This window comes from Cricetulus griseus, chromosome 6, assembly GCF_003668045.3.
Source record: "Cricetulus griseus strain 17A/GY chromosome 6, alternate assembly CriGri-PICRH-1.0, whole genome shotgun sequence".
NCBI classification, from domain to species: domain Eukaryota; kingdom Metazoa; phylum Chordata; class Mammalia; order Rodentia; family Cricetidae; genus Cricetulus; species Cricetulus griseus.
Genome location: NC_048599.1, coordinates 13,605,705 through 13,632,514, shown reverse-complemented (window position 1 = coordinate 13,632,514; position 26,810 = coordinate 13,605,705). Strand labels below are relative to the sequence as shown.

Here is a 26,810-nt window from a genome sequence, read left to right as displayed (position 1 = left end):
TTCAAAAAAGATATTTAAGTTTAATACAAATTTTATACAAAGAAAATGTGAAAAAATACTCCCATATGCTAAAAGCAGTTACGCTTCCCAAATAAGGCCAGCTAGGCTAGATTGTTTGTTTTTTTGTTTTGTTTTTTGACAACTGCAATTCACAAATGTTCTTTCTCTCCTGTTTTCTTCTAGCATGTCTTCCTCTTGCTTTTCTAGGAGGGGGTAAACTAGCTGGACAATGCACAGCTTGCATTCTCTTACCAACAATGAAGAGAAAGTAAACGAAGACTAAAATGTACAACGGAATGTACTGGAATGATATACAATTAATTGTTCTCATATACACATCACTTTTTGCTTCGATCGATGCTTGTTTTACACAACATACAAAATGGAACTACAGCAGACGTAGCGTTAACGGGACAGCATGACCGGTCCTGGCTTTCTCTCACACTGCCTGTGTTTCATGCTTACATAAAAACGTAGAACTCCAGCATATAAATAATACATACATGCTCCATCCGAGGGCTCACAATGTCCTCACCGTGCACCTTGCTTTTTAGTCCTTGCTTCTGAGACACGTATCTCTTCACAAATATGTGTGTTTGTGGAAAGCACTCAGCAGAGAGAAGGGGCATCCATGATGGACCTTCTGCAAACAGCAGGCTGTTCTGCCCCTTTGGGAACCATAGCGGAAATCACACCGAACGTACTGGCTTCTCTCTGTGTACCTTGGAGCCCAGTGAGCTTGTGTTTCATAACATCGTCTTGTAGGGTCTGTGAGGGGCGGATGGCTTGGTGTGGCGGGTCCAGGACAGCACAGCCTGAGAGCCCCGATGTGGTGTGCTGCAGGGTGACAGTGGCGCCTCCCTCCCCTGAGTATCCAAGAAGGAGGACCTCTGTGAGAACAGCAATCCCTGGGCCCAGCCCTGACACCACAGTGAGGCCAGAGGGCTAGCTAGCCAGCTCTCTAGATTATCAAAACATTCTTTTTGTTGTAGAATTTTTTATATATAACTTGCTTGTTTTTTTATAAGTTAAGGTCAGTATAGATATGAAAAAGGAAGGTAGGCTAGGTCAGTGACGTCACAAAGTGTACCTACTTATACCTAAAGTGTTGGACTCACAAGGTCCAGCAGTCCCAGCAAGGCCCATGCTGGGATGGAGTCAAGTCGCTGCCCTGTAGCCAAGCCCACGGGCAGAGCCTGAGTGTTGGGTATTGGAAAGGTGGCTGTTCTCCAGTTTCTGTTGCTTCCTGTTGTTTGGGTTGTTTCCCCCTACAGGGGGGTGTTCTGGCTCACAATGCATGCACCCTAGTCCCAGAAGGTGTCTAGTCGAGATTCCCGAGACTCTTTGGGCATGAGGTTCTTCGTGCTGGTCCCTGCGCTGTGCTCGGAGCGGGCTGATCCTCGCTTCTCCTCACTGCTGCTCCACAAACCTGTCTTGCTGCTCCTGGAATGGTCTGTGGAGGAAAAGCAGCAAGTTCAACTCCCCCTGTCCACCTCCCCTCAACTCATCCCCCAGCCAGGAGCCACCTCCCTCCCTCCCTCTCCCTCCTCCCTCCCTCCCTCCCTCCCTCCAGCTGCAACACAGCTACCACCAAGGTCCCTGATCTGAGGGACACAGAGCACAGGGGTGGCTGGTTTGGGGGCTTTAACCATGGCTAAATGGAAGATCAGCAGGGTGTCATGCTTGCAGAGTGACGGTTTCCCATTGATAGGGAATCCTTGGCCCTGTAAAGTGACTGAGTGACACCACAGGGCCCGTGCACTCACTCTGCCTGACACTGGCTCTGGGAGACCTTTAGAATCCAGCACGTGGTCTCCGGACGTTAACAGGTTAATTTAAAAGACTCACATCCAAACCAGGAAGCGATTGTAAGAAAGAAGAAATGAGGCCCAGATGAGATGGCAAAGCCCACCTGAACACAGACCCCATGGACTCCCAGTAAGGATCATGTTAGGGGTCAGTGACCAAAACAGACCCCAACGGACTCTTGGGATGGCTTTAAGGACACAGGCACCAAGCTAGGTAGTGGCTGAGGAAAAGGAAGCTAAAAGAAGAGCCCAGAAGCCATCTCGAAGAGGACAATAGCCCCAATCTGTGGGCACCGCTGGTGGCTGCAATGAGATGACAGCCTTAATGGCCGTCCACTAAGACTGCTCACTGCTTAGACCATTCATTAAGCTCCCAGGTTGTCTAACTCTCCTGGGCTTTGGAATGTCACATTGAGAGATGGAACAGGGCCAATGAGGAAGGGCCAGCACTTCTGCTGTCACAAAGTGCGTGCAGAGAATGCTCCAGTTGCTTTTATACTCAGCCAGAAGGGGACAGTGTTCTAACAGGCTGAGGGGCAATTACAAACCACCCTCTTAGGCACACTCCTATTCCTGGCAGTTACACTATAATCCTCTAGAATGTCTTTGAGGGGCTGGCATGGCAGTAGTCACACATCGCCAAGTCCTTCCAGCGCTGGGGAGAGCCAAGATCACCAGGGACACTAAAGAAACAGAACTCGAGAGCCCAGAGTCTGTAGGTCTGAGCCTCAAGGAGAATGGGTCCTGGATGCTGGCTCACGCACTCCATGATGGCAGGAGAGATGCAGGATCCAGCTAAGACAAAACAAAAGCCCCGAGAAGCCAGACCCACACTGTCCTACAGCAGTTTACAAAGGCGGTGAGAGGTACAGACAAGAAGACTAACTGCAAATCAAAGGAAGACGCAAAGAACAGGACACGCCCACAAAGACACACACAAACACACAAATGAGGCGTGTGCATGCCAGGAATGACTCCCCAGCAGCTCCCACGAGACAGGGTCATACTTACACTTCTGGGATGGGTAGTTGGGGTGCGGCTGGTGGTCTGTAGTGGTTGGGGCATAGGCAGCTTGCTTGTCACACCTCTTGCTAACTGAAGAGAGCACAGGTAGCCTTAGAGTCTGTCACAGCTCAAATTCCACACAATCCCAGGGGCCGACACCCATGGCCACACCGATGGGTTAGCTGCTCCTTCATGTATGCCACTTGAATGGATGTGCTTGCAGGTGGCTGGGGCTTTTGAAAATGTGTGCAAACCACAAACAGGGTCGCTGGACACAGCACCACAAGGAGGGAAGTGGACATACGGGGACATAAAAGCACCCCACATTTTTGCAAGCCACAGATTTTTCAGATTTTGAAAGCTCTGCCAAGAGCCTGATTCCAGCAGGGAAACTGAGGCTGGATTGAGGCACACTAGGGTGGCAGACACCACACAGTAGAGCAGAGAATGGACTGATTATCTGTGAAAAACAGGAAGGCAGGCAAAGATGCCACACTGAGGACAACAGGGGACAGCAGCCAGGAGGACTAGCTGACTAAGCCACAGGCCACAATAAAAGGACACCCACAAACCACAACCTAAGTCAAAGAGCCCACGTCCCAATTCTCAGGAAAGCCAAGTGTGCTGATACACACCTGTCATCCCAACCCTCAGGAGGCTGAGGCAGGGGGATCATGACTTTGAGGCCAGCCTTGGCTCCACAGCAAGTGGAAGGAGTGTGTACGCTAATGAAGGTCCTGAAGAATTTAGTAATGGGAAAATGGAATTAAGACAAAGAAGGAAAGGAAGTGAAGTGTCACCACGGTGGGCCACATGCCTGGGCGATGAGTGGCATCACAGTCTTTGCAAATGAAACGGTGGGATTGCAACTTTGCACACTCAGAGAGAAAGGAGACAAGCAGAGACAGCGAAGCACGTGTGTATTCAGTCTTGATGCCAGCAGGCCACAAGTGGGGGCGGCATAGATGTGACAGAGTGACAGGAAGGAGAAGGCGAGCTGCCAAGAAAAGACTGCCTCTCCTGACGGGCTGGAAATAGGGGAGGCTCACACAGCCGGGGTGGTCAGACCACAAAAAGCTACGGGCTCAGAAATCAGGGATGGGGAGGGGAAGCCCATAGATAAAAGTCTAAAGACAGGTCAGAAGGCAGGCCTGTGCAAATCCCAGAGGGCCAGCATGTCAGCAGAGCCAGGCTCTAGTGTAGCCTCTGTGTTTGTATGCAAGGACACTGTTTAAAGGACCAACTGCCCCTGCGGATATGGCTCCCTGGTTTGCCCAGCACACATGGGGACGGGAACTCAATCCCCAATACCACACAAAAGGGCATCAAGTATAAAGGACAAACAGAGGAACACGCTCACCTACTGGGAGCCAGTGCCCCTCCCAATATCTCTGTCCTCACAGACCCTTCCCTTCCCACACAAAGGCCAGATGCAGACACAGCTCAGGACTGCTGGTGTTTCTTGCCTTCGTCCCTCCAAGATAGGCAGCGACCTCAGGACAAAGTGCTGGCGCTAACTATGTATCGAGAGTGAGGAGAGGGGCTGGTGAGGTGGCTCAGAGGTTAAGAGCATTGGCTGCTCTTCCATAGGTCCTGAGTTCAATTCCCAGCAACCACATGGTGGCTCACAACCATCTGTAATGAGATCTGGTGTCCTCTGCTGGCCTGCAGGCATACATAAATAAATAAATCTTAAAAAAAAAAAAAAAGACTGAGGAGCAGAAGGAATTGATGGATCTTTCGTTCTGATAGGCTCCATCAGCACAAATGGTGTTGGTGGAGAAAGGAAATGAGAAGGCTTCTGCCTGTTTTCTGCCCAGTGCCTCCAACCCCCCAGCACTCACTGCCAGGAAGCACTCCTTTCCCCCCTCCATTCTACTCTTGGGGAGTCTGTGGAGGCCAGAGAGTGTCTTCCTCAATCATTTCTGTCTGTCTGTCTATCTATCTATCTATCATCAGTCTATCTACTTATTTTAAAGGTGGGGTCTCCCACTGAAACCTTTGTCTGGCAGTGAGTTTCAGAGATCTCTTCGCTATGGCACTGGAATTCTAGGCACATGCTCTCACACCAGGCTTTTTACAATGTTGCAGAATCCAGGCCTTGACATTTGTACCCACCAAGCCACCGCTCCATTACCCCTGCCTCATTCTTTAACCTGGACTCAATACAAGGCTCCTTCTGAACTCTCTGCCTGTCTGGGCATTGCCTAAGATGAAATGTCAGAACATGTCGGCTGGGATGAGGCTGCAGAAGGAAAGCACCATCCTGGCATAAGCAAGGCTCTGAGGTCTCTCCTGGGCACTGCACCAGTGTCCAGCACTTTCAGAGAAAAAAGAATTACACTAATAATAAAGCGCACACCATTTAGACTTTTTAAATGCCCTTGCTTGTCAATGTCCCCTCTTCGGGTTTTCTTCAAGATGCTATCTCACTATGTAGTTCTGGCTGACCTGGAACTCACTATGTAGACCAGGCCTAACTCTGCCTCCTAAGTGCATGTGCCACAGGATGCATGGCTCCATCTTGAGACAATGGTGACGTGCCAAAATAGAAGCCAGCTGAGTGGGCTGAGGTGTGTGAGAAGGGAGCTGGAGGCAGGGTACCAGGAGATGCTCTAGCTGGGTGTGAGAAGGGAGCTGGAGGCAGGGTACCAGGAGAAGCTGTACTTGGACTGGGGAAGCTGAGTGGACAGGCTTCGGGTTATGCTGCTCAATCCAGTAGCCATGAGCCAAAGTTACTATTTCAATAATCTAAAATAAATGTCCAATCCCATCCCTTAGTCACATAAGCTGAAGAGTTTGGTATATATTTCCAGGATGGACAATTTCCAAGAAGGAACATGGAAACACAGATAAATTTATCAATTCTCCCCAGGAAAGATCTGAGAGGGACAACTTAGCTGTCATGGACAGGAACAAAGAAGGGCGGATCGGGTGCAGGCCGCCAACCTGGCGAGGCAAGGCAGAGAGAATGCTGGCACTCTGCTTAGGGCAGTGCCCATGGCCAACGCACCAAAGGATTCAGAGGCAGGGAGGGCCAGGCAGGTGGTCTGACGGTCTGACAGGGAACAAAGAATTTGGGATGCTACTGTTACGGATCAGGGAATCAGGGACTCACACTAGGGACTTAATAAGGTGGCCAAGCAGGTGAGGAACTGTGTGTGTGTGTGTGTGTGTGTGTGTGTGTGTGTGTGTGTGTGTGTGTGTGTGTGTGTGTGTGTCTGTGTGTGTCTGTGTGTGTGTGTGTGTGTGTCTGTGTGTGTGTGTGTGTGTGTGTGTGTGTCTGTGTCTGTGTCTGTGTCTGTGTCAGAACTGTGTGTCACGGGAGAAGTTTGCTTCCCTGGGGGATGTTTTCCCTCTTAGCTCTGGGGTCTCAGGTGCAACTGAGGAAAACATGGAAAAGCTGGGCTTTTTCCAGGTGTGCATGTTGAGGAAACAGGCTCCTGGGAGCCTGGGTTCTACTCTCAGGGCTGTTGATAGAAGAGCAGGTCAGGGAGACACAGCTGGAGGTGAGGAGATGGATAAGAAGGAGTGCTGGGATTGAACAAACCAAGGCCACACAGGACAGCCTGGGCAGCCACCTCTAGCTTCCACGGACAGTAATTTTGTGGGGGCTACCCACTGCACCTGGCATACTACAGAAGGGACACCTGCATGGATGCCCCAGCTCTGACATCACCAGCTAAGCAACCCAAGTATCAAAGTCAACTCCTGTGGACCACCTCCTCATCTATCCCCCGAGAATCACAGCAGCTGTTTCCTCAGAGAGGCTGGGGACAGAGTGACACAGCAAGGCAGTGCTTCCTGGGGGCTCTTCTCACAACTCTGTCCCCAGCACCCATCGAACTGAAGGCTGCTTCTCCATTCAGAGACATTCTTCCTAGTCCTTCTGACCCAAGATGCTCCAGGTCAGGGGCCAGCAAAGGGAACCCATGGGCCAAAGCAGACAGCCACTTCTGCAAGCCAGGGGTTTGCTGGCCTATGGCCATGCATTTCGCTCTATGTTTGGTCTGTGACTTGCACAGCTGTCAGGGAACACACAACCTTTTGTGGCTTCCCTGGCCTTAAGAGGAGAGCACAGGATACTCCTGGGAGGAGTCCTCTAGCAGGTCGACCCCCCCAATCAGGCCTCAAGGTCTTTCCTAGATGTCACCTCTCAGATCTAACTCCTCCACAGCACCCGAGTCCCAACTCCAATCCTCTTTATCTTACTCAAGTCATGGATTCCTATGCTTGTTTATATTTATCACTCTATAGACCAGGCTGGCATGGAACTCAGGTCTGCCTGCCTCTGACTTCTGAATGCTGAGATTAAAGGCATGCACCACCATGACTGCTTTTATTTAACACTATTTTTATTTAAACATCACCACTAAAAAGTATAAAATCCATTAAGGCACCTCTTCAAATACGATTAAAAAAAAAAAAAAAAAAAACCCACAAAGTGTTCCATACTAAGGGCATCAAACTGCTAGAATCCCATCCATTCTGTCTTTGTAAACAGAACTCCAGCCAGGCAAGGTGGCACAGGCCCACTGTCCCAGCACCCAGGAGACTGAGGTAGGAGGATCATGAGACCAAAGACCAGAATGTGAAATGATCTAGGACATTAATGGCATCATGGAATGACAGAGCCCCTGAACTCAGCAACATGCCCGAAGTTTCCAAGTTTAAAAAAAAAAAAAAAAAGCCCAGCATGGTGGCACATACCTTTAACCCTAGCACTCTCAAGAGGCAGAAGCAGGTGGTGATCTCTGAGTTCGAGGCCAGCTTGGTCTACAGAGTGAGTTCCAGTACATCGAGGACTGCACAGAGAAACCCTGTCTCAAAATCAACCAGATTTGTGTGTTTATATGTCCTCCCTAGTGTCAACTCCTTCAAACTGAGCAAACTTTCTCTGTCTACACTCATTGAGCAAGTGAAACATTAATGTATGATTTTTCAGCTAAAGAAAACCAACTGACAGAAAGACCCTGGAGTCAAGACAGGAGAGAACCTGAAATTGGCCAAAATGGTTATTGAGAAGGAAGCCATGGCTCTGAACTCCGGGAACAAGTTTAGAAGACTGTGGGAAGACAACCAAGGCTCCCAGGAAGGAAGTATGGCTCAAACTCCACAAGAGAAGACGACACCCATATGGCTAGCGGGGCTGGGGGGGGTGGGCTCGTTCACAAAGGTTCCATTCATCATCATCTTCTCACTAAAAGCTTTAAGGGTCTTCATGAATCAAATGTGGCCTAAGGAGACCTTGTGTCCCAGTGAAAGGTGCCCTCAGTAAATACAATATACACAGGTGACCATTGCAAGGAGGCACCAGGACAACACCTTGCCGAGCCACACCCCCACCCAAACCCATCCAAGGTACCCCCAAAAGATCCCAAGCCTTTGACTTCCCCCAACTTGACCAAGTGAAATATAACACACCATCTGCCCACCAGGGGGAGACATACCAGAGCCTTGGTTGGAACCTAGGAGAATGGAGGAGGGTGTCTCTCGGGAGCCAGAAAGGTCCAGGGTCTAGAAATGCAAGCAAAAAGATGGGAATCATGGGAAAGCCCACTACTCCCCCTGCCCCAAGACACCTTGTGAGGCCTCTAGCTGGCGGTCAGACAAGGACAGATGGATGGCCACACACCTTATGCTCTGCCTGCCAGATTCAAAAGGCCAGAACAAAGCTTGGGGGATGTCCCATTTATCCTTAGTTTCTTCACTCCTAGGACATTCACTGCTTCCAAAGCTCCACTGACAGACCTACCCAGGAGCTTTCTGTGCAAGGAACGTATATACTGCTCAAAAATGCTAACAATTTGTCTTTTATTTCATGTTACTAGGCGACACTATCTGTGAAGTCAACAGGGATTTTACTGACAATCTAATGATCTGGTCTCTTGAAATACACAGTTAAAAGTGGAAGCAATGATGACCATGCCCCTAAAACAGTCCATGCATTCAACTGTTATCACATACCCCATGGGGAGCAAGCTGCTGTGACCCCTGAGATGCAGTGCAACAGCGCTGGCCACATGGGGCCACTTAAATCCCAAATAATTTTAAAACCAGCAGGTCCTTGGTCACATCAGCCACACTTCTGGTCCTCCATAGTGACAGGTGGTTGGTGGCTTCCAGGTTCAATAGAAGGGATATTGATTTCACCTCTGCAAAAGGTCTTAGCAGGAGCAACCTTGTGAACTTTGAGGAACCCTACAGAACAGCTAAAGGTCCCACACACACCACCCAGGCTCTCCACATTCTTGCATGTCACTGGAATCTAGAGCATACTGGCCAGAAAGAGCCACTCCCCACCCAGATAACCCCCGACAGCAAGAGACATTCAGGGGTGGCAGCTACAGAGAAGGTCCTTGGCGCAGGGTGACTGTCAGTGGGGACCCTCACCGAGCTGTCCTTGCTCTTCTCTGCTGGTGTCTCCTTCTCTTTGGAGGCACTGGCCGTTTCTGAAGGTGCTGACTGTGCGTTGGAGGAGCTGCCCTGGGATGACTTATTTCCTGTGTCCGTGCTTGCCTCAGCATCTGCTTCCTGCTGAGGGGCAGTAGCTAGGGACCAATGAGAATGTGATAACTCATGAGAATGCCTCAGGACGTGTGATGGTTTCAGGCTTCATTTGGAACCCAGCTTTTTTTTTTTTTTTTTCTCTTGGATTTTTGAGACAGGGTTTCTCTGTGTAGCTTTGGAGCTTATCCTGGCACTCGCTGGCACTGGCTGCCTCTGCCTCCTGAGTGCTGGGATTAAAGGCGTTCACGTGGCTCAGTCCCTATTTGACCCCACTAGGCCCATCCTTCCTAGTCCCTCCTAGAGACCTGGCACGGGCCACATCTCCTAAAGCCAGGGCTCCAAACTTTATTTCAAAACAGGTCTTTTAATATTGAGCAATTCACATTTTAAATCATTTTGCTAAGGAGAACATGTTCTCCAAGCAAAGGAAGCTTGTGCAGAGCCAGGCTGTGACCCGCCCCCACAAGGGAGCCTCTGGTCTTCATTTAGGCTTAGATCTGCATCAGGCCAGCGGACCTGTTCCTGAGGCAGAGTGATGGAGACTAGCCACCTTGGAGGGTGAATAGAAAAGCGGGGAGGAATTAAAGACACAGACATCACCATGCCACAAAGCACCCCCCACCACGTGCACATCACCAAACGTGGCTGCCAATACACCAGTGCCATGTTACCATAAACTCTAACTATATATGCAACTTAAAACCACTAAAAATGAGGACAGGTGATGTTCTTGCTGAGGGAGGGCTCTAGGCCCTTCAGGTCACAAGAGATGATGGCTACTGTGGCAGTCCTAACAACAAATTAGTTAGTTCCCAGCCAACAAGCACTTCTTCCTTGCCCGGAGAACTGGGACTGTATCCTGCTTAAGGCTGTAGGTTGTTATTGCCTCAAAGGACACAGATTCTCAGTGCCAGGACTACTGATTTTTGGGACCAGGTCACCTGGTCAAAAGCTCTGCCGAGCTGGCTGTTGGAAGTTGCAGGCTCTGTGCCAGCTGTGATATGTAACCCCACAACTGCATTTCTTGTGTATCAGAGCAACAGCTGTTTACAGGCAAGAGCCCGCCCGCAGCCTCCCAGGCAAGCACCCCAACGGTACCTGACTGGGTACAGGACTTCATGTGCTCAGGCCAGTGGGCCTGCTGACAGGGGTAATCGCAATAGCTAGTGTTCCAGCAGCAGTAGAAGATGGCCTCCTTCTTGCAGTTGGCACACCACTGCTTCTTCTTGGTCTCGTCTACTGCTTGCTGCTTCTCCAGCTCCAGCTGCTTCTTCACCTCGGCGATGAGCCGGTCACGCTCCTGCTCCAAGCTCTGCCTCATCTCCGCCATGGTGAGCTCTAAAGGAGTAGTAGGAGGAGACCAGCTGCACCGTCTGACCCAGACAACATGCTGGACATCAGACCCCTAGGTTCAAACAGACCCCATCTAAGTCTTAGAAATGGCCCCCACTAGCCTGGTGACCCTGGGCCAGTCAGTAATCCAGCTGGGACATGCATCACTCAAGTCTGATGACCTGTCACACAGTCATCCATGTACCCAGTATGTAGGTAACAGGAGGCCCCAGCGATATCATCCCAAGTAACTTCAAGTTGTAGGAATTCCACAAGGCCTTCAAAAATTTAACTGATATTCATTCTCACTTGACTTATTTTTTTTCTGTCAATCAAACACATATATGGCACCTACTGTGTGCAAGTGTGGTTCTAAGCTCTTTACACTTATGATTAAGCATTATCGTACTGCCAAGCTCTACCAGCCCATTTCAAAGATGAGGAAATCGAGGCACACAATTTGTCTTGTGACACTGAATGAACTCTGTGGTTGATTGTTATACTAATGAGGCAACTATCAAACCACTCATTCCACGACAATTCTGCTCTGGGCATTATATACATTTGCAAGCAAACCTTACATTGAAAGTAAATGGCCCCTCCATCCTGCATAAGTTCTTCTTGGCAAGACCAGTAAAGGGCCACCAAGGTGGCTCAGATGGCAAAGGTACTGTGGCCAAGACTGACATCCTGAGTTCAATCCCCAGAACCCACGTGAAGGTGGCAGGAGAAAAGAGAATGTGTTATCGTGAGAGGGAAGGTCTGCACTTGCACCCTCAGATCCCTGAGGACTGTGCTCTCCCCGACTCCAGGTGACTCCAGAGCAGCCAGAAGCTCACACCCACGGGGGACTCACCCAAGTTGTGTTTCATCTCAGCAAGCTCCTGCTGGTGTAGCCACTGCAGCTTCTCAATCTCAATCCTCAGCCTTCGAATCTGCAGAGAGGACAAAGGAGCCTGAGATGCCACCATGGCAGCTGGTCCCCTTGTGTCTGTCCCCAAGCTCTGCGTGACAGCCTGCCTCTGAGCCTATAGTCCCACAGCTCAGGTGGTGGATTATGTGGTGGGAGGAAAGAGATCACATTCATACAAACACACACACACAGTAAGTGTGTAAGGACTACATAAGAGGAACCTAGGGCTACACACACACACACACACACACACACACACACACACACACAAAGTACCCTAGTTCTGAAAGCCAAGCCAAGTGAGCCATTCTCCCCACAACCTACATAGGAGGCCCCAGAGCCAAGGGCCACCTGTGCCACATGCCTGAGCAACTGAGTGAGCAGCCACACGTCAATGCAGGAGTATGGCAGGGTTGGGGGACTGGAGGGTCGTGGTCATCCTAGCATAGGCTAGACCCAAGGTTTCAGGGGACACACGTGAACCAGAACTGCAACCACACACAAATGCTTAAAATGAACAAAAAGGGCTGAGTGTGGTGGTGCAGCCTATAATCCCAGCTCTCAGGAGGCAGACGCAAGGTTCCTTGAGCTCGGTGAGTTCGAGGCCAGCCAGGGATGCATCATGAATTCCTATCTCCCTGACCCCACTCTCACCCCCTGCCAAAAGAAAAAGTTCACTGGGGACAGAGAGATTTCTACTTGTTGATTGACACTGTCAGTGTCATACTTGACATACACAGAGTATCAGACTTAAAAATGCCAGGTACACCCTCTGCCCGCCATGCACATGCTTTTTTTTTTAAATCTCCATTGATTTCGTCAGGGCCTCTCATGAGCCCTGTCCTGTCTGTTGCCTCAAAGGCCAATGTTTCTGCTTGGGCTTCATTCCCAGCCTGCAGTACCATCTCCAGTGGCCTCAAGTAACCCTGTTCCCTGTGTGTCACCTGATGGCTGAATACAGGCCACCAAGCCACCGCCAGCACCATGCTGTCCACACAGGTATTAGCAGGTGGTCACTGAGTGACCTCCGAGGGAAACTCAGGGATAAACTTCTGTGTGTGTTTGTCTTTGAATGCGAGGATGCTTCATTATTTAACTATAAGAGGTGACTTTGTAAGTAAATAGTTTGGCAGTTTAACCACTGTCTGTCTTTGTTCACAGAGCTATGGTACCTCTGATTCTTACCTAAGTACTTTAGTCAGACTGGGTGGTGGCACACACCTTTAATCCCAGTGCTCAGAAGGCAGAGGCAGGAGGATCTCTGTGTCTGTGAGTTTGAGGCCAGCCTGGTCTATAGAGTGAGTTTCTAGGACAACCAGAGCTGTTACACAGAGAAATCCTGCTGGGGGTGGGAGGAGATGCACCAAGCACACACAAACCAAAGCTGGTGTCCAACTCTCACTGTGATCTAACAGGATGTAGGCAGGAAGCAGGACGAGTCTCCCTAGCCACCTGCTTAACCCAGCTTCCCAAGGCCTTCTAAGCCTGAACTGCTGGGGGATCGCCAGTTGCTACTGACCTCAGCTATTGTGCTCCCCGTGGTGTTTTTGGAGAGGTCATTGTAGATTTCCGTCATCGTCCCTTTAATGGCATCCATCATCTGAAAATATAAAAACAGAAGTCTTGCATGAATGGGGGGGGGCGCTCTGCAGCTTTCAGAGGTGATGGGGATGCAAACTCCCAGGCCCTGTTTGCTTCAGGCTGTCGAGATGCCTGGCAGAACAGGGTGGGGCTGCATCCAGCACCCCAGGGGTAGAAGCCAAGGAGGCTACTAAATGACCTACAGTTTACAGGACAGCCCCTTGCTGAGCTGAGAAACTGAAAGTCAGGGCCACCTAGAATCCCTTTTAGAGGTCAAACTCCACTCCCAGGTGTGTCGTGTTGAGCCCACACAAAAGGTTTAAGGAAGAGACTTATTTTGTTGCTTTAAGTTTTTTCTTAAAATTAAAATAAAAATTATAATCTTTTCTTTTTTAAAGGTTGGGTCCTCATGCATCCATCTGGTCTACCTCATTAAGTAGCTGATGACTCTGAGTTTCTGAAGCCCCTGACCGCACCCGGTTTTTAAATTCAGTGGTAGTCTGGTTGTTCATGCTAGACAAGCACTCTACCAACTATGCCACAACTCCAGCACACCAACATAATTTCTTTTGTGTTGAGTGAGTGTGAGTATGCGCCTACGTGCGCTTGCGCGTGCGCGTGCGTGCGTGTGCGTGTGCGTGTGTGTGTGTGTGTGTGTGTGTGTACTCGTGCACACAAGCGCAGGTATGCATGTGTCTCAGAGCATGAGTGGAGGGGTGAGGACAACTTTATGGTGTCAATTCTGTCCTCCCACATTTACTTGAGGGATCAAAGTCAAGTCACCATTACCCACTGAGCCATCCTGCTGACCCCAAAGCGCATTTTAATGAGATGTAATTAATACACTATCCACGTGACGTGCAATGCACAATCTGCAGGACCTGAGGTGCTACACTTCAGTGGCTGTGCGCCAACTCAAATACACACTTCAGTGGCTTTGCTTGTCTGGAGCTACACATCCAACAGCACAAGCAATTCTAGAACATTTTCAACACACACACACACCCAAGAAGACAACCCTACTCTTCCCTCAGTCTTCACTACCTTAGGAAACACCACAACCAAACTAACTTGGGGAGGAAAGGGTTTATTCTGTTACACTTCCACAGCACAGTTCATCATCAAAGGAAGTCAGGACAGGAACACAAACAGGGCAGGACGCTGGAGCCAGGGGCTGATGCAGAGACCAAGGAGGAGCACTGCTTATTGGCTTGCTCAGCCTGCTTTCTTACAGAACCCAGGACCACCAGCCCAGGGGTGGCCCCACCCACATATGGTGGGCAGTTCCACATCAATCAGTAAGAAAATACCCTTCAGGCTTGCATACAGCCCAATGTTACCAAGACACTTTCTCAATTGAGGTTCACTTTTCTTGCATGACTATAGCTTGTGCCAAGTTGACTTAAAACTAGCCAGCCCAACTCCCAACACCCCCATTACCCTCGTCTTCACCCAGGTCCCTGGGAACCACTTATCCACTTTCTGTTTCTATGGATTTGTATGACCTGGACCCAGCATAGAAATGTCAATCACCCCACACCAAGGCCTTAGGACTACGGTCTAGGAAGACTCCTTAAGTCTACAAAATGTACCATAGAGCGCACCTTGCCTTTTCCTGGTCCATCAAGTGGACATGGTTGGCTTGTCACTGCAATGCCTTCTAGGTTCCATGAAGCAGTCAAACTCAGATAGATACATACCAATTACTGTATTTGTATTTTTAATGTCCCTTCTGCCTCCCATCTGAGTGCTGGACCCCTCCCTAGCCTCTGTAGCAAAAATAGAGGCTCGCTGTTGACCCTCTCCTGTGTGTCCAGGGGAAGGCAAGACAAATTGTGCCTATGCCTTTGGTCCTCTTCTCTTTCAGAGCCTCCTTCTCCCGGGTGAAAACAGACGGCAGCACCCACATGTGGGTGGAATGAGAAAACCAGAAGAAGGCTGGCTGAGCCAGGGCAACCACACCAGACACTGCGCACTTTAAAAATGAGTGAAAACTCAGTGGTGACCCACACTTTTAAACCTTTAATATCAGCACTCAGGAGTCAGAAACAGGTGGATCTCTTGAGTTCAAGGGCAGCCTGGTCTACAGATCAAGTTCCAGAGAAAGCCAATCTCAAAAAAAAAAAAAAAAAAAAAAAACAAAGAAAGAAATACCTGTTCTGTTTCACTGAAAAATATGCTAATGAACATGAAATTACTTAACTACCACCAAGGACAAAAAACAGTAACCCAAAATGGGTGTCAAATGAATAGACTATGCTGCCCCAACACACCCTGGGCTCCCTGGGAGGCCAACCACGCATCTTCCTGACTCCCTCCCTCTACCTCACACACCACATTAATATAAAAACACTGTTTAAAGGAAAACTGAGTGGCTGGGCGTTGGTGGCGCACGCCTTTAATCCCAGCACTTGGGAGGCAGAGGCAGGTGGATCTCTGTGAGTTTGAGGCCAGTCTGGTTTACAAGAGCTAGTTCCAGGACAGTCAAGGCGCACAAGATGAAAGAAACAAAGAAAGAAAGAAAGAAAGAAAGAAGGAAGGAAGGAAGGAAGGAAGGAAGGAAGGAAGGAAGGAAGGAAGGAAGGAAGGCAAGCCTAGGAAGGGAGGGAGGGAGAAAACCCCAGAGAAACACTGTCCTCCACTCTTTCCACCTGTAACTTGAACTGTTTACTCAATAATTACTAAAGAATCATTTCCTCGTTAGTAAAAATCAAATTGTTCTCATTCACACAGTAATTTACTAAACAGGAAAGTATTTCTCATTAGCTATTAATCACTGGCAGTGACAAGTCCAATAAGCAGGCAACTGGCTAGCAGTGGTTGGCAGTGATGGACCAAGTACCAGGCATCATTACTTGGGGGTAAGCTGACAGCCAGTCACCAGTGCAGCTGGAGCCCTGGGGGTTGTTATTATCACTTTTCTCCAGACACCTGCAGGCCACTGCTGACGTCTCCACAATGCCAAGGAGAAGTGTGGGTTTTACTCCTTCAACCTTGGTCATACAAGCTTTGGCTAATTAAGAGAAAAAGAGACTGTCCCAAGTATACACACAGTGCCAGGCCACCAGCAGGGACTGTGTCTTAGAGTGGGTGACTTAAGGGGAGGACCCAGGATCGCCAGTCCCTCTTGGTTCCTGGCTTCTCACCTTGCTGGTATCACAATGAAATCTGTCACTTTGGTTTAGCTTTCCTTGTCCCAGCAAGCCAACCCTGGGTCAGCTGTTCACAGGACAGTGACTCAATCCAGTGCTTCCTGAATGAGCAGCTGGAGATTTGGTGATACACTGGGCCCGCATGGGAGGGACTTTAAAGCCAGCCCTCTTGCCCTGGCAAGGAAGTGTTTCTGGATTACTGAAACTTTCCCTCTTCAGGGAGGAGAGGAGAAAACACTCATAGGGCTTCTTAAAGTGACAAAATTCACAGGCCCTGGGGTCATATGAATAGTAACGGTAACTGGGGAGAAACCCCCACAGCTTCACCACCTGCCAGGTGAGTGAGCATCAAGGTCCAGGGAGGCAGCAGGGCGTTGGTGGCTCACGCCTTTAATCCCAGCACTCGGGAGGCAGAGGCAGAGGCAGAGGCGGAGGCAGGCGGATCTCTGTGAGCTCAAGGCCAGCTTGGTCTACAGAGCGAGTGCCAGGATACCAGAGCTGTTACAGAGAAACCTGTCTTGAAAACAAAACCAAACAAAAAGCAACACAAGGTGCAGGGAAGCAATTTCTTCATCCCTGCCAATTTTTGAATGATGCAGTTAGCGGCCTGAGTCACTCCCATCCCTATACCCAACCCTTACAAACTCACAGGTCCACCTAGCAAGGGCTTCTCCGGTCTGTTGTTGGTGCCTTTCTTGGTGCCAACAGACATCTGTTCACACCTCCCCAGGACAAATCAAGAACTAACCTAAGGCGGGGAGGAGCATGGTGGCACACCTGCAATCCCAGATGCTTAGGAGTCCTTCAAGGTCAGCCTAGACTACAGAGGAAGACCCTGGCTCAAAATAAAAGAACAATGCTGGGAATATAACTCGAGGGTAGAGTATTTTCGTGGCATATTTTCTGACCACTGGTAGCACATGAAAAAATAAGAAACAGACAAACTAACTTGTAATGCCAAACTAACAAACAAAGCCTCTTGTAATGCCAGCAACTTAGCCTTTTTACAAAGCACCAAAGTCATGGCCCAGGAATCAGACCACAACCACAGCAATACCCACTCACTCACTTTGCTGGTGTACTTGGCAATGTCGGCGGCCACGTCGGCTGAGGCGGTGGCGATGGGCAGGTCAGCATTGATAGCGGATGCCAGGGTGCTTGCAGAACCAGAACTGCTGACCAGAGCTGCGGGCTGAGTGCTGGTCACCAGCGTGATGGTAGAAGTGGATGGGCTCTGGGTGACCTCCTTCTGCTGGACAGCTAAGAAAGCAAAGGGTCCGGTCACCCTACCCATGTCAGGAAGCTCGACCCAGCACACAGCTGGGCTAAGAAAGGGAACTCTTCACGTAACCAAAGGCAACTTTTGCACTATGAATGCCAGTGTCTCACCTTGACTAAGCCAGAGCCAGGCTCCTCTGAACTCTCTTCTCAACTAGGCCCTAACCTTGGACTACAAAGACTTGAGCAAATGCAAGCATCTCTAAGAGGTCAATTAGAGGTACAGCTTAGATGAGTTAATCCAGTCTTGAGCAGTCAGGTTACCAAAACCACAGCCAGTATCTGAAGATGTGGGGACACTGTCTCCCTTCTCTATGAAAAGTTAAAAGTTTGCCTGACCGTCCAGTGGCAAAACCAGACAGCTTCACACAGACATGTCTGCTCTCTTACAATATTTAATTTTCCTGTCTCTGAGGTGCCTCCTTCAACTATACCAGGCACCCCTGTATGAGTCACACTGGACTCCTTTCTCAGGCAGGGCAGCACCAGTGCTCTGCTAATTAAAATCACTTCCCACCACTTCCACTGAAGGGAATATTAGTCCAGCACTCAGGCCTTGACATTTTCGGAGTTCTGCAGCATTGAGAACACTGAACACTACTGGGCAAGCGTTCCAAGACTGAACTATACCTGTGACCCAACAACTTCAAAAGCCCAACAGCACAGTACTCATTAAAATCAACACCTACCACTTTCATTGGTGGCAAAACAGTATCGCAACTCATTAAAGTCAGTCTTTGCCACTGTGGCCAGAAGTGTGATATGCTTGCTATGAGTGATTAAAACCAATGCTTGGCCATTTTAATGAATGGGTGGTGCAGGAGTGCTTCACTGATCAAAGTCGGTGAATACAGCTGCAGCGGTGTATTGCTGATTAAAACCAGCCCTCACCAGTTAAACGACTTTTTTTGTTGTTGTTTTCGGCGACAGGGTTTCCTCTGTGGCTTTGGGGGTTGTCCTGGAACTAGCTCTTGTAGACCAGGCTGGTCTCCAACTCACAGAGATCCGCCTGCCTCTGCCTCCCGAGTGCTGGGATTAAAGGTGTGTGCAACCACCACATGGCCAATTAAACTAAACTTTACTGATCCGACCAACACAGGAGTGACTCTCTGAAAGCTGAGACCTCTAACCGCCAGCAGGTCAGAATGCTGCACTCCCCTATCCGGCCTGCAGGGACACCTCTATGGAGACAGAATCCAACAAGGGGTGTGACCGCAATCCCAGCTTGGCTCAACTAGCTTCCATGCCCAGCATCAACCCAGCTCAATCTTGACCTGTGCAGTTTTTCAGGCCTTGGTCTTGAACCCCTGTAGGTATCCCTGGGACAGGCCTCATACCAGCTCTGTGAAATTTCCTCACTGCGGGGAGCTTTGATAGAGGGGACACTGGGGAAAGGGTGGGTCCTTTCCCTCAGGCTCCTTTCCCTCAGGAACCAGGCCCAGAATACAGCTCCCAAATCTGGGTACTGCTACAAATCCAGACCCACACTTGGGCTGAGCCCATCAGCTATTCAACTGGGACAGACAGGCCTCCAGCATCAAGGGTAGAGTTGACTGCAGCTCCATTGCATGGTAGCAATCTTCTACATGGGAAGCCTCGTCACTGCCCACTTCTCAGGCTCTATAAACCTTGCCAAAAGTGACAACAGGGTCACTCAATCTCATCAGACGTATTACACAAAGTTCTATTTATTGCAGCATAGCTATCGTGGGGAAAAACCTGAAAGCATCCTAAATCTCCAATAGCATGGGGCTGTTTTAAATAAATTAGGGAATACTACGCAGCAGTCCAAGAGAATAAGACACAGACAGACCTCTAAAACATGCTGATGGGTGGGAGGAAAAAAAAAAAGGGGGGTCAAGAATGGTACCATTTTTGCTTCTAAAAAAAAAAAGGAAAAAAAGGAAATTTTTATGGTATAAAAACATATGTGTACGCATGCACTGGGGAAGGGTTTTCACAACAATTACTCAAGATTGTCACAGAAAGGTGAACGATGACATCAACAGTGAACGGGCCACATTTAGCATTCAAAGTTCTTCGTGCGGATTCTGTCTCCTCTGTAGGGAGGGGGCTTGTGTATCACTTATAAAATGAAAAAACAAACATCTTAAATAAAACAAAAATTCAAGCGAACGGCAAACAGCAAGCCAGTTTAAAAAAAAAAAAAATGACACCAGATGGGGTGCATAAGGCCCGCAATGACCATGACACACACAGGAATGAGAGGTAAAATTAAAGAGCGGTGGCTTTATCTCCTGTTAATGTGGCAAAAAAGGGTGTGGGGCGCCCCAGAGAAGAGAAGGGGGCGAGGTACCTTTCACGGCCTGTCTGGTCTGATATCTTGTCCCCTGGGAAGAGTGAGGCTGCTGCTGCTGCTGCTGCTGCTGTTGCTGCTGGTGCTGTTGCTGCTGGCGCTGTATCTTCTGCATATGCCACTTTTGGGAGGACGTTTGAAACTTACTTGATGAGTTCCACACGACCCGCTGCACCGCTGGGGCAGTCTCCTTCGGTAAGAGCGGCCTCTGCTTCTTCACTGGGCTTCCGGTGACGGCGGTGGCCGGTGCCGTGACAGTGACAGTAGACATGGTGCTGGTGGTGGCGGCCACAGTGACTCCCGCCGAGGGTGCTTGGGTGGCTGAGCGGGTGAGCACCGGCGTCTCGGGGGGAGACTGGTTGCCTGCTGCAGTGGATGGTGGCAGTTTACCTATAGCTACAGCCAGGCAGGCATGGAAACAAGCAGAAACGGGATTGAAATCTTGAGCAGGGACTTGGGTCTTGGGTCAAACCCAGAAAGCCCCTGGAGGTCCAAGGACAAGAACAGCCTTATTAAGAGGATGCTCACATCACAGATCACGATGTGTTAATAAGCCTTTTGGGGGAAAAAAAAAAAAAAAAAAAGAGGTGAAGACCCAGCCCCCTGCGGAGCAGCCATAAGCACTGGTACAGCACAGGAGCAGCCCCGCCAGAGAGGAGAAACCCTAGGCTAGAAAGCCAACAGGATGTGGACTCTAAGACTAGATGGCCCTGATTGTCAACGCTTACAACACCTAATCTAATTTAATCCTAGACAAAGTCTCTGGGAAGGGCTGCCTAGACACTTAACAAAGGAATCCAGCCCCAGGCCTGAGACCCTTCCCCCAACACATCAGCCTGGACATCCTGCCCTTCAGATAGTCCAGCTACAACTTGCATTCTAGATGCTCCTGCCATGGCCCTCATGGATAGCACACAAAACTGGATTTCCTATTGTGTAATTGACAAGTTTAAGTCTTAAACGATTTAATTTTGTAATTTTGCCAGGCGTTGGTGGCACACGCCTTTAATCCCAGCACTCGGGAGGCAGAGGCAGGCGATCTCTGTGAGTTTGAGGCCAGCCTGGTCTCCAGAGCAAGTGCCAGGATAGGCTCCAAAGCTACACAGAGAAACTCTGTCTCCAAACCCCCACACCCCCCAAAAAAAACAAAAACAAAAACAAAAAAAACCTGGAGCGGAAAGAGACAAGTGCTCCTGCAGTGTTTCCTAAGGCTATGACTTGGGGCTATCAAGAGACCGGACATTTCTTCAATGGGACAAATTCCAGAAATTCCTTCAGTTGTTTCTTCAATGGGGAGAGTTCTCGTATTTGGGGTGTGGTGGTTAGAATTCATTTGTCCTTTAAAGAACCCAGCACAAATAACCCATCACTCAAATGAAATGCAGATTGCCTACCAGCCCCATTAAGTTAATAAACCAAAGGACAGAGCTTTGCATTTATAAGGACTAACTAAAAGCCCTGTCAGGGTGGTAACACCCAGTGGTGGGTAGTTGGGGAATTTTCCAGGGGTGAAAGCTGTGTCTGCATCTGCACTCTACACTGGACCCTGGGTTGAAGAGTGGCTGCATTCCACGAAGCCCTCCACTTCGGGAGGCACCAGAGGGAAGGAACATGGCTGTCATCACACTAGTAGCACCGGGATCCGCCATCCATCCATCCTTCTGTCCATCAAGGGGCATCTTGGGGACTCTAGTTGACAGAAGTAAGTTTTGCCTCAACCCTTGGAAAGTTACTCTTGATTGTGTTGTGTTCTAGAACCATCTTTAACTCAATTTTCTACCATCCACTTAGGGTTTTCTGGGTCTGCGGGAGTTTCCTTCAGACATCAAAACCAGGAATAGCTCTGCAAGAATGCTTTTGATTTTCTGAAAAAAAAATCTGATCTCTGTTAAGGAACCATGCTTCTCTTTTTGCTTTCCCTGCTAAGAAGCTCACAACTGCAATGGAAACTCTTGTCTGTGATTGCCCCGAAGTTGGGACAGTCTGGGTTTTCTTTGGTCTGTTCTGTTTGAGACAGGGTCTGAAGAAGCCGAGGCTGACCTTGAGCTCCTTATTCACTGGTCTCTACCTCCAAGTGCATTATCATGCCTACCTTAGTATTTATTTGTATATAAAACATTTCCCCAAAGCCAGAGCAAACAGTAAGTCAATCAAGATGTGTTTGGGGGCTGGCAAGGTGACTCAGTGGGTAAAGAAAGTTGCCACCATGAATAATGACATGAGTTATCCTTCGGCCCACACACACACACACACACACACACACAAGCACAAAAAGCCTCTATCAGAAAGAATGGGAGATTCTAAGCATCACAGGAGTGTGAGCCTCACACGGAGGAAGTTACAGGTGTGTGCACTTCTCTACCTCCATTCTACCCCAGGCGGCACTCTGATGCCTTCAACTGGCCTAAGCGGCAGCTTGAACATCCCCTGCCCTCTCCACCTCACCCCCTCCCCAGCACAGGTATCTCATTTCTTCTTCCTTGGTCACAGAAATCTGTCTCGATTAAGAGCTGAGGTTCCAGACTCCTCAGGTGGGCACCCCACAGGGAAAAGGCTCTCAGGGCACAGCAAAGACTTGCCTTAGGCCACCAGGCTACAAGAATGTGGGGGACATGGTCATACCTTACTCCTGGGTTACGATGAGAAGTTGGCTCCTGTTAGAAACTAAGCACAGTGCAAAATGACACCCCTCTGTACCTCACCAAGTACACCCAGCTTGAAGGCTACCCTGTACCATGTACTTAAGTCATTCCAGGGCCCTAGCTGAATGACGTTGGAGTCCTCTGGCCAGCCAAAAACTTGCTGTTACTCAACTCCTTCTGGGGAAGTCGCCAGCATGCCCACTGCCGACGGTGCTGGCCCAGACTGCTCATCACAATAGCAACAAGCCTGAAAAGATTCAGGTGATCCTCAGGGCGGAAGGCTTTGCCTAAAAGGGACAGGCATGTTTGATAGGCAAGTGCTCCTGCCATCTAGTGGCTAAAGGCCAGAGTTGCACCTAGACCACTTTCACTGAAAGGGACAAAGAATTGGTTCAGGTACATTCAATGCACATAGGACAGACTATCTTGCCCAGAGGGTGCTGACCAAGGTCTCTTCCATTTTCAATGCCCCACAACCCCTAATGGATTCTACTTCTAGTAGGAAAATATATCTGCCCGTGCAGGGCACAAGAGAAGGGGAAGCTTCCTCTAGATCTTTCTACTCAGAGAGCCCTTGATCCCTGAGCCCCACCCAAATGTCTGAATATTAAAAAGGAAGTTTACTGGAGGGGGCATGTAGCTCAGTTGTGTGTGTGTGTATGTATATAGTGGTCTGTCACAAGGGAGGTAGAGGTGGGAGAATCCAAAGCCATCCTTGGCTATATAATTCCAGGTCCAATTCAACCACGTAAAACCTTAAGCAGGCAGACCTAAGGCCAAAATCAACTTTATAAGAAGCAGCTACCAGTGACCGTGGAACTTTTCTGTGCTGAGGATCAAGCAGGCCCATGTGCAGGCCATGGCTCCCACTGTAGAAGCTGGGGGCCGAGACACTCCCTGTCACACTGGGCTTGGCAATCGCACAAATACCAGGTGTAATAGCTCAGTGGTAGAGCACAAGGTCCTGAGTCTGATCAACACCAAACAAAATTTACAGTCTACAGGCTGTGTGTGTAGCTTACCGTCCTGCTTAGGTGAGGGCACCTTGGGCTCCTTCTTGTTTTTGCGACCCTCCCGCCCAGAAGGATCTTCTCCTAAATCTATGACAAGTTCACTCTCTGAATCGGAGTCCAAGCCCAAATGCACTGTGGGGGAATCCGTGTCATCTTTTCCCTTCAGTTTGTCCTTTGTGGGGTGAGGAGATGGCTTTGCTTTCTCTACTGAGTCCTTCTCAGGCTCCGGGCTTGCCTTGTCCTTGGCGGGTGTAGGGTCTGCCTTCTCACTGGCTGGAGAGTTACTTTTCACTTCCTCTTTGACTTCTACCGGGTTTGCAGGTTTTGGCTTTTTTTTTATACCGGGGGCCTCTTTGTCCACCCGACTCCCCTCTTTGTCTTCAGGTTCCTCTGGCTCATTCTTGGGCTTTTGTTCCTCATCGCTGACATACTCACTGTCGCTGCTTTCTGACTTTTCGGAATCCTCCGAATCACTGTGCTCCACGGCTGTGTAAACATCTTCTGAGATCTCATTTATGCCTAAGGACAAAAAGAAACCAGCACAGCTTAGCTATGCAAGAAAGACAGGAGGGATACACACTCCCACCCTTCAAGTGGCATCCCCATCTTAATGGGGACAGCTAGAAAGGGGGCATGGGGGTACAATCAAGATCCAAGAAAAGCAGGGACAGGACAGACCTACGGACTGCCAGGTTTATGTCAAGTCTGCAGCACTGACTGATGAGGAGATGGGGGAGCCATTAAAATAAGGGCCCAGAGAAGCCCTTGTCTACGCACAAATTAAATCTACTGGGTACCAAACAAGAAGCCTAGGCTCCTGACCCAGCACTCCACCCAAGTGTGAACAGGCAGGCTTCTGCCTGTGTCTAGGGCTCCAGAAGGCCAGAGCCTTAGCATGGCAGCCACTGCTCGGCCCATGTATATCTTCCCTTATACTTAACCATCTGGGCAGCACTGGCTTACCTGTATGCATTGTCTTTTTGTTTTGTTTTAATTAGAATTCTCTACCCAAGTCACAACCAAAAAATTTCTCATAGGCCTCAAGGTAGTGGCTCTGTGCACACAGCATGGGAACCACCCTCTGTGGGATCTGCGAGCAGCAAGCAGCAGACAGGCAAGGGTGGAATCTGCTGCACCCCTTAAGTGGAGGCAGGTGTCCAGATAACCTGGAGCCCAGCCTTCTAGCTGGCCCCCTGTGCGCCTGCAGAGCCTCAGGTGCTCATGTGAATGCATTGTCCTTCCGCTGCCAAGGGGCAAGAGAAAACTACACCTGTCTATGCTCATCAAAGGAGACAGAATAGCAGGTGTCACACACACACACAAGGTACATGTATGCTTCCAGCTCAGGCAGTAGGCAAATAAGAACAAATAAACCCAAAAGAATGAAAACCATGTCAATTCTTCATACTGCCTTCACTCCAGTGCAATGGCCTGGACACATCAAAGAAAAACTCAGGAAGGGCAAGAGCCATGAAGAGCCAAGACACAGGCAGTTGGTCAGCAAAGTTGCTGGGGAACAGTATTGGACTCCCCAGGGTCCAACAACCATGAAAACATGAGGTCTGAAACGAAGGTGCAGTCAGAGGCGTGTATTAGCGGTAGGCAAGCATTCAGCACAGGGCACAGGAACTGTTATCTGTGGGACCTTGGGAAAATGACCCACTCTTTTTTTTTTTTTTTTTTTTTTCGAGACAGGGTTTCTCTGTGTAGCTTTGGAGCCTATCCTGGCACTCATTCTGGAGACCAGGCTGGCCTCGAACTCACAGAGATCCGCCTGCCTCTGCCTCCCGAGTGCTGGGATTAAAGGCGTGCACCACCAACGCCCGGCTTAAATCACCCACTCTTAAGCCTCAGAGTTTTCGTCTGTTAAAATGGAGCAGGGGATGATTATACTCCCAGAACAATCCAGACACAGGGCTCAGCAGGGCATAGTGGGTCCAGGAGGGGGCTGGTAAAATGAAATAGGAAAATTCTTAATAGCAATAGTAGAGCCTTCATGGAAGGCTGCAAGCAAGGCAACCAAAATGGCTGACCTCAGTTCCTGCCTCCCTGTCCTACCGGGACAGCTACCTTAACAAGGAGAGCCATAGTGCTGGTGGGAAACAACTTAAAGGGGACCCTTGTGCCATCTCACTATTAATGGTCCCCGAAACATTGTCATTTGCCCAGCAACTTCATGAAGGGAAGGCTGATGCCTGGTACCCAACCAGAGGAACTTGTCCATAGGAAAGAGATTTCGCATTATTCTAACACACGTCAGCACATCTCCCAAGAGCTGTGACAATGATGGGGCACTGACAGGAGGACCACATTGACCAGGACTGAGTAGGTATGGCATGCACACCTCTGGCCCTCTATTGAAACCTAAACCTCCTATCAGGGCCCACTTATTTGTTCCTCTTCCCAGTGCAGCCACAGTGAGTAAATCTCCCTTCTCGCTTTTCCCTATCACCCATTTCCTTACTTGCCCTGTGGAGGATGGTGGCCAAGACTGGCAAAGCCAGAGCATTGGTCCTAAAAGGCCGAGAACTCGGCAATATTCCCAGTCATCCTCAGACAGACCCTAATTACCACTCCCTTCTCACTTAAGGATCCTGGGCACCCACTGCCACCGAAGACCTCATTTCAGGATGACCCTGGCTCCTGGGGCCCTACTATCCATCACTTCTTCATCAGTACCCCTGGATTAACTTACTATCCTCAACCACTATCCCAGACCATATGCTGTGTATACAAAAACCAGCTAGCTTCCCAGCCAGAGGGAGATGGTGGTGGTGATGCACGCCTTCAATCCCAGCATTCAGGAGGCAGAGGCAGGCAGATCTCTGTGAGTTTTGAGGCCAGCCTGGTCTACAGAGTGAGTGCCAGGACAGCCATGAGAAACCCTGTCTCAAAAAACCAGCTTCCACAGAGAAGGCAAACCCCGTAAGATGATCACTCTATTTAGAAGCTTCCATAAAGGGCAGGGCAGGGCAGGGACCACCACCCAAGGTCCTCTCTTTCTTTGGGGCAAGAAAGGAGGCCAGCCACCAGAAAAGCAATCAGAAGGTGAGGTGGGTGGGGAAGGCTGGACCCTTTTAAGAACAAAGCTGTGACATCATTGAGTTTGGCGAGAAACACATCCAGTGCTTTCACATTCACACCTGAAATTCTCAGGCCACCTCAGCTGGAGAATGCCCTCTGAATTCAAAAGGCCCTTTTGGAAAAGCAACTAGCAAATCTGAAGTAGAAAATGCAGTGCAGTCTAACTAGCCAAACA

The 26,810-nt window shown here is 49.4% G+C and overlaps 1 protein-coding gene across 17 annotated transcripts in view; it reads right to left on the bottom strand.

Annotated features, from left to right (window-relative positions):
• Positions 1 to 26,810, bottom strand: part of Zmynd8 (zinc finger MYND-type containing 8) — a 94,783-nt gene continuing 67,973 nt past the window's right edge. For 12 of the 17 annotated variants that reach the window (XM_027423386.2, XM_027423393.2, XM_027423390.2 and 9 more), the window contains 10 exons: positions 23,561 to 24,070; positions 19,897 to 20,292; positions 17,371 to 17,561; positions 13,088 to 13,168; positions 11,512 to 11,590; positions 10,422 to 10,661; positions 9,207 to 9,364; positions 8,264 to 8,330; positions 2,820 to 2,903; positions 1 to 1,453 (listed from right to left, as the gene is read on the bottom strand). In XM_027423386.2, coding sequence (XP_027279187.1) covers positions 1,305 to 1,453; positions 2,820 to 2,903; positions 8,264 to 8,330; positions 9,207 to 9,364; positions 10,422 to 10,661; positions 11,512 to 11,590; positions 13,088 to 13,168; positions 17,371 to 17,561; positions 19,897 to 20,292; positions 23,561 to 24,070 — 1,955 coding nt within the window. In that variant the 3' untranslated portion in view covers positions 1 to 1,304. Of the gene's footprint in view, positions 1,454 to 2,819; positions 2,904 to 8,263; positions 8,331 to 8,780; positions 8,980 to 9,206; positions 9,365 to 10,421; positions 10,662 to 11,511; positions 11,591 to 13,087; positions 13,169 to 17,370; positions 17,562 to 19,896; positions 20,293 to 23,560; positions 24,071 to 26,810 lie in introns of those variants that run through there. The other 5 variants (XM_027423398.2, XM_027423403.2, XM_027423394.1 and 2 more) reach the window with 2 other exon arrangements.